We start from the raw sequence: 13,427 nt of genomic DNA on the forward strand, positions 1-13,427 counted from the left end.
CTCTGGAGAGTGAAACCGGAGGAGGAGAAGATATCTTTATCGGCTGATAAAGATATTGCAAAGACTCTTAACTTGGACTATACTAGTGAGTCTTACTGGATGGAAATACTGTGAATGACTTAATGGACTGAATGACAATGCTTAAACTCTAACTGGATTAAAAACTATTTAAACTACAAACAGTGTTTGTGTTCAGTGTGTGTATACTCTGGGGCCCTTCCGCTCTCCTTTGGCTGCCTGGCTTGACTACTGTTGCAATACTCTGCTAGGGGTTAATCTCCTAAAACCCTAACATTGGTTATGGGCCCAGCAGCATAGTCTAACTAACCAGGATATAGCAGAGAGAGTTGGTGTGAGTTGCACATTACTGTAAAAACAAACTGTTTTAATTAGTTTAAAATAGTCAAAATATCTGAAGAGTAATGGCACAAGTAAATTTGTCACAACTGTCCATGATATCCAGGCTGGATGGAACAAACTATGTTTCATGGTCAATGAAATGTAGTTTACTTCTACGCAGAGAAGGTTTGTGGGACATTATAGCAAACCCACCAGATGTGAGTAGCTGGGATCCTGCTAATGATGATGATAAAGAAAAGTTACAAGACTTTAAACTGAAGAATGAGCAGGCTTTATGCATCATAGGACTGACTCTATGTGATCAGCAGCTTGTCCATATTCGTGGAGAAGAAAATGCTGCAAACTGCTGGGAGAACCTCAGGAAGATTTATGTTCGGGACAGTGTAGGAGCACATATAAATCTTACACGGAAGCTTTTTCGAACGCATCTTCAGAGGAATGGAGATATGTTAGTTCATTTAAACTGTATGAAGAGCATTTTTCAAGATTTGCAAGAAAAAGAGCTTATATTTAATGAACTGCAACAAGTCTACATAATATTATCTTCATTAGATCAAAGCTATGATGACTATGTGACTTCGTTGGAAGTATTGTCAAAAGAAAGCCTCTCATTAACCGAGATTACAGGCAGGCTACTAGAAGAAGCCAGAAGAAGGCGTGAGCGTGACGAGCTGAGAGAAGATAAGAAAGAAGAGAAATTATCTTCAAAGCTTGAAAGAAACCAGCAAAGCAAAGTAAAGCACCTGGAAGAAGAGAATTTATCTTCAACGCATACACAATTAAAAAGTGTTTTAATTGTGGAGGCAGAGGACATTTGGCAAGATTCTGCAAAAGAGAAAAAGCCAGAATGTAAAAAAGCCAAAGAAAGCATTTGAACTAGCCACGTTTAGCAACTCTGATGTGAAGAATAATCTATGGGTGGTTGACAGTGGCGCATCCCACTGCATCACAAGAGATAAGACAAAATTTATAAAAATGTCTACAAGTTCTCAACATATATCACTTGCCAATGGCTGGAACCTGAAAGCGAAAGGTCAAGGTTTTGCACGTTGTCCGTACATAAACCAGGATATAAAAATGTTGTATGTACCGCAACTAAAGTTTAATTTGCTTTCAGTAAGGGTATTAGATAAATTAGGTTATGTAATTACTTTTAAAGATAATAATTGCATAATTGAAAAAGATAACAAAAGGGTAACTGCAGCTTTAAATGGAACATTATATGTATTAGATAATAGTAAGAAAGGGGAGGCTCAGACTGTATTTAATAATATAAAGCCTCATGAAGAATGTATCCATTTATTGCATAGGCGTTTGGGGCATGTAAATTTTAAAATGCTAAAACGTACAGTTGAGTTATCTGAAGGAATAAGGTTAAAACCTTGTGATAAATATTTGCGTTGTAATGTTTGCTGTGAAGATAAGAGCAAGGTATTGCCTGCAAATAGGCTAAATGGTTTCAAAACAAAAGAACCTTTAGAAGTAGTATTTGCAGACATAATAGGTCCAAAGAAACCCAGTATGGGGGTGCTAGATATATACTGAGCATTATGGACCATTATTCTAGATATGGTTTTGCTATTTAATGAAAAGCAAAACTGAAACATATCAACATTTTTCAATTGGCTTAGGTTTGCTGAAAGAAAGTCTAAACGACAACTAATAACCCTGGTGACAGATAATGGCACGGAATTTATTAATAACGAATTCCAGAACAGACTTAAGATAGCTGGAATAGAGCATAAGAAGTCTGCTCCATACAGGCCAGAACATAACGCTTTTATTGAAAGAAGAGGCCAAACACTACAGGCAATGGTTAGAACAATGTTAAATGATTCTGGGTTACCTGATTCTTTGTGGGGGAGGCTACAATGTGTGCTAATAACATATTGAACAACGTTGTTAATACAACAACAGGTGAAATACCATTTACCAGATGGCATGGCAGGAAACCTGATCTAAGTTACCTGCACACATTTGGTGCACCAGCATGGGTGCATATTCCTGCACAACTCAGAAAAAAGGGCAACATAGAGCTAAAAGATTTTTCTTCGTTGGTTATCAGGCAAACCATAGGGCATATAGATTTTGGGAGAAAGGCACATCTAAAGTGTTATGTAGTGCTAGTGCCCAATTTCTAGAACATGAAGGATGGGAGAAATTAGAACAGGATGCCAATAAAGATGTAATTATTGAATCCTATAGAAATCCCATTAGTTATCCCTGTAACTTTAAAAAATAAAGTAAAGAGACAAATACAGGATGAAATAGTGCCCATAAAGGAAGAAACAGATTCAATAGCTGAACAGGATGAGGAAGATGAACAAGTAGTAGTTCAACAAAGTCCTCCTGTAAGCCCTGTAATTCCCAGAAGAACTACACGTGTATCTAGACCGCCTGATAGGTACCAGGCTAACACAGTGTGCCAGATTAATCAAGTTCCTAATTCTGTAGAAGAAATTAAAAAGTATTCTACTAAGGAAAAAGAAAAATGGTATGCAGCAATGAATAAGGAACTGAATTCATTAAGTGATATGAAGGTGTATGAAAATGCCAAATTACCTGTAGGAAAGAAATCCATTGGCTGCAAATGGATATTTAAGGTAAAAACAGATAAGGATGGTAATTTAATCCATAAGGCAAGGTTAGTAGCCCAAGGTTTTAGGCAGAATGCTAATGACTATGATGAGGTGTTTGCACCTAGTCTTAAGGCAACAACCTTGAGGGCAGCTTTAGTGTGGGCAGCTAGTAAAAACTATATAGTTAACCATTTAGATGTGGAAACTGCTTACTTGCACGCCCATTAAAACATATTATTTATATGAAAAAACCTGTTGGTATTAAAAGTGAAAATAAGGATAATAATGATTGTTGGTTGTTAAAGAAAAGTCTCTATGGTCTTAAACAATCAGGCTATGAATGGAACCAGTATATTGTAAAGGAACTAGACAATATAGGATTTAAATCTGGTTTAGCCGATCCATGTCTGTTTAAGAGGGAGACAAATGGGAAAGTATCATTATTATTACTATTCACAGATGACATTGCATTGATAACTGAAACTAATGATGAAGCAAATAAAATAATAGCATCATTAGGAAGGAGAATAAAAATCAAGCAATTAGGGGAGATAAAGAAGTATCTCGGTTTGAATATAAAGAAAACACGGAAAGGTTTTAAGATATCTCAGGAAGATAAGATAAGCAAATTACTAAAAGATTATAAGATGGAGCTTTGTAAGCCAGCTAAGACTCCAATGAGTCAGGAGTTTAGCAACACTGATGAACAAAGCCCGGAGTTTGATAAGGTGATTTATCAATCTTTAATTGGTAGTTTGAGTTATATTAGTAATTGGTCTAGACCAGATATTTCGTACTGTGTGAATCAGTTGGCTAGATTCAATTCTGCACCATGTGAAAGACACTGGAATGCAGCTAAGAGGATATTAAGATATCTTAAAAAGACAATGAATTATTCATTGTATTTAGAACCAAAGGGTGATTTAATTTTGAGTGCTTATGCAGATGCTAGCTTTGCATCAGAAAGAGACACTAGAAAGTCGACTTCAGGAACAGCCATAATGCTGGGTAATACATTAATAGGCTGGAAGTCAATAAGACAACAGCATATAAGTTTGTCTACTATGGAGGCAGAATTCTCCTGTTTATCATTGTTATGTACAGAATTAATAATGTATAAACAAATGTTAATTGATATAGGTATAACTGTGATTATCCTATAATTATACATGAAGATAATCAGGCAGCAATTCAAATGGCCACAAATATTGGAGTAAAAACAAGGAGCAAGCATACAGATCTAAGATACCTAAACGTGAGACAATCTGTAAGAAGTAAGATGATTCAGCTAGAGTACTGTATGTCGGAGGACAATTTAGCTGATAATTTTACTAAAGCCCAAGGTGCCAGTAAGCACCAGGAGAGTTGTGAAAAATATGGGATAAGATTGTAAGGTATTATATATTTATTTCACCCAAAAGGGGAGTATGTTAGGTATAACATTGATACCAAATATGGTTTGGGTGAATAAATATATAAAACTTAGATATCATGGTTTGAGTGCTTATCACTTTAAGCACAATGCAGCAGGCAATTAGCCGATTAAGGGTGCGGTTAGAAGTTACAATATAAGGAAGCATTAGAAGCTGGAAAGCTTACTGTCTGCTGTCTGTAACTGGCTGTAACTGTAACTGTGTGCTGCTGCGACTAACTGTGATTACTGACTGTGAGTGCCTGTGACTGAACTGTTATTGTTTGCTACTGTTTGCTGAATATCCAGCGTTTGTTTCTCTGGAGAGTGAAACCGGAGGAGGAGAAGATATCTTTATCGGCTGATAAAGATATTGCAAAGACTCTTAACTTGGACTATACTAGTGAGTCTTACTGGATGGAAATACTGTGAATGACTTAATGGACTGAATGACAATGCTTAAACTCTAACTGGATTAAAAACTATTTAAACTACAAACAGTGTTTGTGTTCAGTGTGTGTATACTCTGGGGCCCTTCCGCTCTCCTTTGGCTGCCTGGCTTGACTACTGTTGCAATACTCTGCTAGGGGTTAATCTCCTAAAACCCTAACAAGGTGGAAGGAACAAGAAGGAATAACAAAGTTATGAAATAATTGTACAATTATTCTAAATTATAAAATTATTGTGAAATTAACATGGGAGTAAAATGAGGCTGAAGAATGTGATACTCCCAGCACCATAACAGTGTGGTTTACCTGTTTTTCATCACTTAGATCAGGGGTCTCCAACCTTGGCCACTTTAAGCCTGGGGGACTACAGCTCCCAGAATTCCCCCGCCAGCAGAGGGCTCGGTTTATATACAGGTGGCTTTACCCGTCCATCCATGGTCCTTGATTAGGCTGCCATTTGCTGTTAGCTGGATTGCCTAGGTTGGAGTTGAAAGCAATAAACAACACCCTGGTCAAGAACTGCCAAGGATACAGGCAAGCCACTAGTATATAAAACGATAGCAACACCACCACCCCTCTAGCACTGATGATGTTACCTAGTCTCGTAGTAAAACGTCTGCAAGAAAATAACCAAGCTCAGAAAACACCAAGAACCAACCCCATAGTTCTCCTCCTCCTCCTCCTCCTCCTCCTCCTCCTCCTCCTCCTCCTCCTCCTCCTCCTCCTCCTCCTCCTCTTCTCCTTCCTCCATACTGCCAACCTCACTCCCTTCTAGCACTGATGACATTACGTAGTTGGGTAATGAAACATCTGCAAGAAAACTACCGAGGACCCCACAGCCGCCGCCTCCTCCTCCTCCTTCCTTTTTCCTTCTTTTTCTCCTCCTCCTCCTCCATTCCTCAACCCCCCTCCCTTCTAGACCTGATGGTGCCACCTTCTTGGGGATGTCCTCTTGGTGGCCCTTTGGGGGTCCCGAGAGGCCAAGGCTTCCCTGCCAGGGGGACAGAGTGGCCCAAGCGGGCATTTCCGGGGCCGTCTATTTCCCCCAGCCACTGTCTCTCTCTCGTTGGGTGAGTCATGGCCCCGTCCCTGGTGGTCTCCGCTGGGCCTCCTTTTGTTATATTAAGGGTGGGAAGGTGCTAAACGAGCCCTCTTTATTGGACGTCAATCTGTGCCCCTCTGCCCAAAGCTTGTTTAGGGAAGATTTAGGGGAAGCCAAGGCCCTCCGGCCATCCTCCTCTCCTCCGGCCCAGGGGAAGCTCTCTGGTCCTCCCAACCTCTTCCTGGCAGGCAGGTATTTCCTCGACTTACGACGGTCCCTACAGCGACCCTTCGAAGTTACATCGGTGCTAGGAAAAAAAGTGAGTGGGGTCCTTTACACTTATACGACCGTTGCCGCATCTCCAAATTCAGACCCTCGGCCAACCGGTTCATTCGTATTTACGACGGCCACATGGCTCCCTCTTTGCGGAGTCCGGGGGGGGGGGGAGCCCAGATCCGTTTGACAACCGAGTGGCTTTACTGCACAACGGCCACGTGATTAGCTTAATGATGGTAGCGACAGAGGTGGTAAACGGGAGCAGCGTTTGCTTGACCACTCTGTGATGACCCAAAGGGGCGTGGCACAAAAATAAGAAAGTCACCAAAGTAGAATAAATTCCCTTTAATGCCTCCATCTTGGCCCCCAATGTCCAGCTATCCTCGGCTGGAGAGTAAACTCTTCCAAAAAACAGTCTACAAAGGGAAGAAATGCAGTCCGAACCCAAAGTAAAGATAATTAGAAATAAAAAAACCCAACACAAACCACACTGAAGTAATTAACAGAACAGGACAGGATGATAAATTGCAGACTTCCACAAGATAACGCAGCAACCACAGTTGGGAGGACTCCAAAACCCAGATAAGCCTTGACAAAGATAATGCACGCATTGCTTCCAGCCCTTCTTATATCCTGTTCTCCCAGCTGCAACTAATGAAAGGGATCAGGGCCCTTTCCTCTCCCGTAAGCAACGTTGCTCCCTTCTCCATTCCTCCCTGCGTGCCCTAGGATGAAGAAGGGATGGCCCTGGGTCTTCCTCTGGATGCCCAGCCGGACTGTGCCCTTCCCCCGTTTCTTCCACAGCCACGGGAGCCACACTCCCACTCCCTGTCAATCTCCCCCCTCCGAATCAGACTCCCACAAGGGCATGGCGCACTCTCTCGCTTTGCATGAAAAGTTGGGGGCTGAATTGTGGTGGTAAACCGAGGAGGGCCTGTCGTGCCGAGGGTCTCCCAAGGCCCCGATCCTCCCAGGAAATTGGGCAGTCGGAGAGGCTACTGGTCGTGGTCAGTCCTGGTGGTCTCTGAGCTTCAGCCAAAAGCTCAAGGTCCCCAGCATTGGGTCTCCCAGCTCTGCAGAGGGGTCTTCCAGAGAAGGCCCTTTCTGCTCGTGGGCCTGGGGCCAGAAACTCCGAGGATGTTAATTCTCCCTCTGCGTCTGCAGGGAAGGGAGGCGCTTTCAGCCAGAGGTGCAGAAGCAACTTCCCACACCATGTTTGGCTCCCAGGACCATACCAGCCCGTCTCCTGCAGGTTCCTGCCCCCGCCTCCCTCCAGTACCCCAAATATCTTTGGGGTGTGGCTGCTCTGCTCGGGGAGAGCTGTGGGGGACCTTTTGCTGAGGCTGCAAAAAGTGCTCAAAGCATTTCTCTCGCAGCCTGGTCCGGCCGCCGCATCTCCTTGGTGAACATGTGGCGTGGGTTGGGTTGAGTTCGTTGGGTTGGGTTGGGTTGATTGGATTGGATTTGGTTGGGTTGAGTTGGGTTGAGTTGGATTGAGTTGGATTGAGTTGGGTTGGATTCAACTGGGTTGGGTTGGGTTTAGTTGGATTCAGTTGGGTTGGGTTGGGTTGGGTTGGATTCAACTGGGTTGGATTGGTTGGGCTGGATTCAGTTGGACTGGATTGGATTCTATTGGGTTGGGTTAAGTTGAGTTGGGTTCAATTGGATTGGATTGGATTTGGTTGGGTGGATAGATAGATAGATAGATAGATAGATAGATAGATAGATAGATAGATAGATAGATAGATAGATAGATGAAAGTAGAGAGAAGGAAAGAAAAGAAAAAAAAGAAAAGAAGAGAAAGAAAGAAAGAGAAAGAAAGAAGGAAGGAAGGAAGGAAGGAAGGAAGGAAGGAAGAAAGAAAGAAAGAAAGAAAGAAAGAAAGAAAGAAAGAAAGAAAGAAAGAAAGAAAGAAAGAAAGAAAGAAAGAAAGAAAGAAAGAAAGAAAGAAAGAAAGACTAGAGGGGATGGAGTGCCCTGACCTTGGAGGGAGGGAGGGCAAGGCCCACCTTCCCTCTCTCCAGCTCTGGTCGGGAAGGGCAGTGCCACATCTGGAAGCTGAGTTCATACAAGATCTGAAAGAGGAGTCATGGGTTCGAATGGCGGGGTTTTGGCCAGGAGGTTTTTCCCTGCTTACTCTCCTCTCCGTTCTGAGAGCTGACCCCACCCTCTTCTCTTTTCTCTCTCTCCCCCACCCCTCCCAGGAAAACCCCTGCAGATCAAGCCCAGGCTGTGAAGCCCCTTCCTGCCAACCCTGAAGGCTGCCCTGCCGCCAAGTTGATGGCTCATTCGCTCGCTGGCTCTTTCTCAGGAATCGGATGGCCTCCCCTTGGCAACTACCTCAGAGCAATGCCAGGCCGAAGCGGGGGGGGGCAAGCCAGGACCTCCAAAACCTCCCCCTTCAGCAAGGAGTGACGCCGGCACGAAGATCTCTTTTGTCTCCAGCATCCCAAAGACCCAACTTGGTGGTTTTTATGAGCGCAAGGAAGGAACGCCCCCGCTTTGCCCACTTTCTCCCAATCCAGGCCGCTTTTCGGTCCCTTCTGCTGGAGAAGACTGGGGTGAGAGCCCTTGAAGAGACCCTCCCCCACTCTCTTCTGAGCCCCCAATCCCCAGGCAAGCAACCCCCCCCCAACCCCGCTGTGCCTCGGCTGCCCTGGCCGGTCAGCTCCCCTCCTGCCCTTCACTTTCCTTTCTGCACCAGTGGGGGGGGGGATCATTTGTGGGTGTAGCATCCCAGCGAATTTTGTGATGAAGACACAGGGCACCAAAGCCGACCTTTTTGGCCCGAAAGGAAACGAGGTTTTTGCAGAAACGGGAACTTGATTCTTTTATATATATATAATATATACGCTATAATGACGTGGGAAAATTCCCGAACAAAGCTGAATACCATACATATCAATACCCACGAAAACTTAAGAAAACAAATATATATATAAAACTTTTCTTAAGTTTTCCGGTACTACATGTATGGTATTCAGCTTTGTTCAGTATTTCCACATCATCTAGTTGTGCTAAAAGTTGTAGCAACGTTTCGCTGATGAGATTCTGCCGAAACGTTGCTACAACTTTAAAAGCACAACTATAATGATGTGGGAAAATACCGGAACAAAGCTGAATACTATATATGTATGTATGTATGTATGTATGTATGTATGTATGTATGTGTATATATATGTGTGTGTGTATATGTATGGTATTCAGCTTTGTTCAGGTATTTTCCCACGTCATTATAGTTGTGCTTTTAAAGTTGTAGCAACGTTTCGGCAGAATCTCATCTGCCATCATCAGGCTTCTGTATAGTGTTCATCTGAGATTCTGCCAAAACATTGCTACAACTTTAAAAGCACAACTATAATGACGTGGGAAAATACCCGAACAAAGCTGAATAACTAACATACATACATACATACATACATACATACATACATACTTTAGGTTTTTTCTCTTTCTGCTCTGTGGGGGAAAAAATATACCATCTTGAAAGTTTGCAAGCTTTCTTGAACAGCCATTTGTAAAATCTGTCTGGGTGCTTTTAATACACACAAGTGCAAGCAAAATTTTTATAGCGGTTGACATAAGTGGCTTTCTCGCTCGTTCTTCAGGTCCTCCCTGCAAAGGGAAGCCTTTTGGTGGGTCGCTGAAGTTTTAGTCCTTAACTTTCGGAGATTTTTCAGCCTCCCGCTCTCGTCCTCTTCCCAGGGGTAAACGAGTTGGGTGAGAAATGACAATGCCTTAATAAGGCCCCGTTTGGAAACCTGCATCCAGTTTTGGTCACTGCGAAGATGTTGTGACTCTGGGAAGAGTGCCGAGAAGAGCCACGAAGAGGATTAGGGGGCTGGAGGCTAAAACGTAGGAGGAACGTTTGCAAGGAATTGGATACGTCTAGTCTAAGGGTGATACGATATCAGGCTTCTCATATTTGAGGGCTGCCCCCAAAAACGAAGAGGGGGGGTCAAGTTATTCTCCAAAGCACCTGAAAGGCAGGACAAGAAGCGACGGATGGAAACTCATCCAGGAGAGAAGCGACCTAAAATGGTTGGTGGAATTGGGTGTGTTTAGTTTGATGGAAAGAAGGACTTGGGGTGATCTGAGAGCAGAATTCCAGTATTTGAGGGGCTGCCCCAAAGAAGAGGGAGTCAAGCTACTCTCCAAAGCACCTGAAGAGGCAGGAGAAGAAGCCACGGGTGGAAACTCATCAAGGAGAGAAGCAACTTAGAACTAAGGAGAAATTTCCTGACAGTCAGAAAAAAATTAGCCAGTGGAACAGCTTGCCACCAGAAGTTGTGCATGCTCCAACGCTGGAGGTTTTTAAGAAGAGCTTGGATAACTATTTATCTGAAGTGGTGTAGGGTTTCTTGCCTAAACGGGATGGACTAGAAGACCTCCAAGGTCCCTTCCAACTCTGCTGTTCTGCACCAAACCCAGGTTCTACAACCAGTATGCTCAAGGTCAAGGAATTGGATAAATCTGATTGGGCAGAGGGAGGGCACGCCCAGCCCTGACCCACCAATCAGGGCTAAGCAGGAAGCAGTGGCCCGGCCTTTTGATCTCATGTGGATAATTGAAATTTATCGTTCTCCCCTGGCATCCACTGATGAGATGGGATGCGTTACCCCTTGGCAGGGGATGATTGGAGTTCTGGAACACGAGATGGAGCAATCAGGGCTAGGTCGGAGGTCAGCATTGTACTGCCATTTGTCAGAAATGGTATAAGTAGGGTCTCCTGCTTGGAGGGGGGTTGGATTAGATGACCTCAAGGTCCCTTCTGTTAATCCATGTACTTAAAAGGGAAATACCGTTCACGCATCATCACAAACTCTCCAGAACCGTAAAGCCTACAAACTTGAAATTTGGCCCATATGTTCCTCTTGGCTTCTAGGGGCTCGCTAAGAAAGGATTGTTTGAAATGACCCTCAGAGCATTTAGAGTATTTCCTATATTATTATTATTAACACGCTCTGGTGCTAAGGAGTTCTACTCCCCCTCTCCGTCTGAAAAAAAGAAATCTCTTCCAAATGCAAAACACGAGCAGAGGAGTTTCAGTTTCACTTTTACTTTCGCAGCACCGAGCAGGTTTAGTACAGAACAGTTGAGCTAAGCCCCGCCCAGGCTCCTTGCTCAACTCTCTCTGACACATGGACAGGACACTAGCCAGATAAATACCGATGGATGCTGGTAGGCAGAGGCAAAAAATTTTCCTCCCCTAAAACTCAGCCTCCATCACATCGTTTCGTGGCGAATCACGGGTGCCCAGCTAGTGAAAGATAAAAGAGAAGGAAGGTCAAGAATCCTTTAAAATACGGGATTCATTTTATAAATGATTGGATCATAGAAGCTGGGAAAGCTAGTGTAATCTAGTCTAATCTTCCCCTACCCAGCCAGCATTTTTTGGCAGTCTTTTCATTGAAATAAATCCGGCTCCTTTGTGCTTCTTCCGATCGTCCTCTCTAGTCCAGGAAAACGTGGGAAGTGTTTTGTCTGGTTCCATTTTTCAAAGATTAGGAGCAGATAAATTGGAATAGTAGCCAGGAGGGCCCTGCGACCACAGGGGTCAGCCCTGTCCTGCCTTTTTTTTTTTCTTTCTTGTTCTCTGAACATTTCTCTGGATTTGCGTTACACACACACACACACACCCTGACTGTACCACTGAATTTCTTCCCAAGAATTGCCAGCTCTGCAAACACCAATAGACGAAAGAGAGCAACAAAGCCGGAAGTAAGAGCTGTGAGACCGTTTTCCCTGTCTTGAAGCTTCCTGAAACGGGGAGAGAAAAGGGGGAAGGGGAGGCAGGAGGAAAAAGGGGCCACGCCATCATCCGTTGGGAGAAGGGGTTTTAAGGTGCTGCTGGCCCTCATTCATCTCGGGGGTGGGGAGGATTAATTTCTGATATGGATAGACTAGAACCCTGGGCCGTATCTAACAAAATGAAATTCAACGTAGAGAAAAGTAAAGTCCTACACTTAGGTAAGAAAAACCAAAAGTACACATACAGACTGGGTGAAACCAGGCTCAATAGCAGGAATTGTGAGAGGGATCTTGGAGTCTTAGTGGGCAACCAGCTAAACATGAGCCAGCAGTGTGCAGCAGCAGCCAAAATAGCTAATGCAATCCTAAATTGCATTAACAGAGGGATTCAATCGAGATCAAGTGAGGTACTAATACCACTCTATAAAGCCTTAGTAAGACCACTCCTAGAGTACTGCATCCAGTTTTGGTCACATTATAAAAAAGAGGTTGAGATTCTAGAAAAAGTGCAGAGAAGAGCAACCAGGATGATTAGGGGACACTGGAGGCTAAAACATACAATGGACGGTTGCAGGAACTGGGCCTGGCTAGTCTGGTGAGGAGAAGGACCAGGAGAGACAGGAGAGCAGCCTTCCAATAGTTGAGGGGCTGCCCCAGAAAGGAGGAAGGGGGTCAAGCTATTTTCTAAAGCTCCTGTAGGCCAGACAAGGAATAATGGATGGAAACTGACCAAGGAGAGATTCAACCTGGAAATAAGGAGAAACTTTCTGACAGGGAGAACCATCAACCCCTGGAACAGAAGTTGCCTTCAGAAGTTGTGGGAGCTTCATCACTTGAGTCTTTAAAGAAGAGACTGGACTCCCGTCTGTCAGAAATGGTGCAGGGTCTCCTGCTTGGGTGGGGGGTTGGACTAGATGACCTACAAGGTCCCTTCCAACTCTGATAATCTGTTGTTATATGTTATCTGATCTCCAAGGATGACAGATTAAAAAGCATCCTGTCCCTTAGTTGATAAGAAATTCTACAGGTCCGAAACAGAAAGAAAGAAAGAAATTAAATAGCTCGGAGTTAGGAAATAGTTGAAGACGCTCGTTTGGGAAGGTTCTTCTCGGGGACACTGAACAAGAAAAGGAAAAAGGAGACTAAGGATCCATAAAGCTAGCTTAGAAGCGTTTGGCTGCCTCTCTTCACACATAATAAGACCCAACTGTTGGGTCTTAGGTTCCTCTCTGATCTGGGCTATTTTCTTGCAGACATCTCATGGCCCAACTATGTAATATCATCAGTGCTAGAGGGGGTAGAGCTTATGGAGAGGAGGGGAGGAGGAGGAAGAAAAGGAGGGCAAAGAAGAGGGAGGAGGAGGAAGACTGGGGTCCTTGGTGCTCTCTGAACTTGCTCGGTTTCTTGCCAACGTTTCATGACCCAACTAGGCAACATTATCAATGCTAGAGGGGGGGTAGGGTTTGTGGAGTGGAAGGAGTGCGGGAGCAGAAGGAAGAGGTCCTTGGAGCTCTCTGAGAGCACCTGTTTTCTTGAAGATGTTGCCCAACTAGTTAACA

At 43.9% G+C, this 13,427-nt stretch overlaps 1 protein-coding gene across 1 annotated transcript in view; it reads left to right on the forward strand.

The window, feature by feature from the left end:
* Positions 1 to 8,932, forward strand: part of ZC3H3 (zinc finger CCCH-type containing 3) — a 233,021-nt gene extending 224,089 nt beyond the window's left edge. Inside the window, exon 12 of the mRNA XM_087962274.1 lies at positions 8,322 to 8,932. Within this exon, the coding sequence (XP_087818400.1) occupies positions 8,322 to 8,353 (32 nt within the window). The 3' untranslated portion in view covers positions 8,354 to 8,932. The remainder of the gene's footprint in view (positions 1 to 8,321) is intronic.
* Positions 8,933 to 13,427: the final 4,495 nt, after the last annotated feature.

This window comes from Notechis scutatus, chromosome 3 (assembly GCF_049901735.1).
Source record: "Notechis scutatus isolate UNSWTSFEM ecotype Mainland chromosome 3, rNotScu1.2, whole genome shotgun sequence".
Taxonomy (NCBI): domain Eukaryota; kingdom Metazoa; phylum Chordata; class Lepidosauria; order Squamata; family Elapidae; genus Notechis; species Notechis scutatus.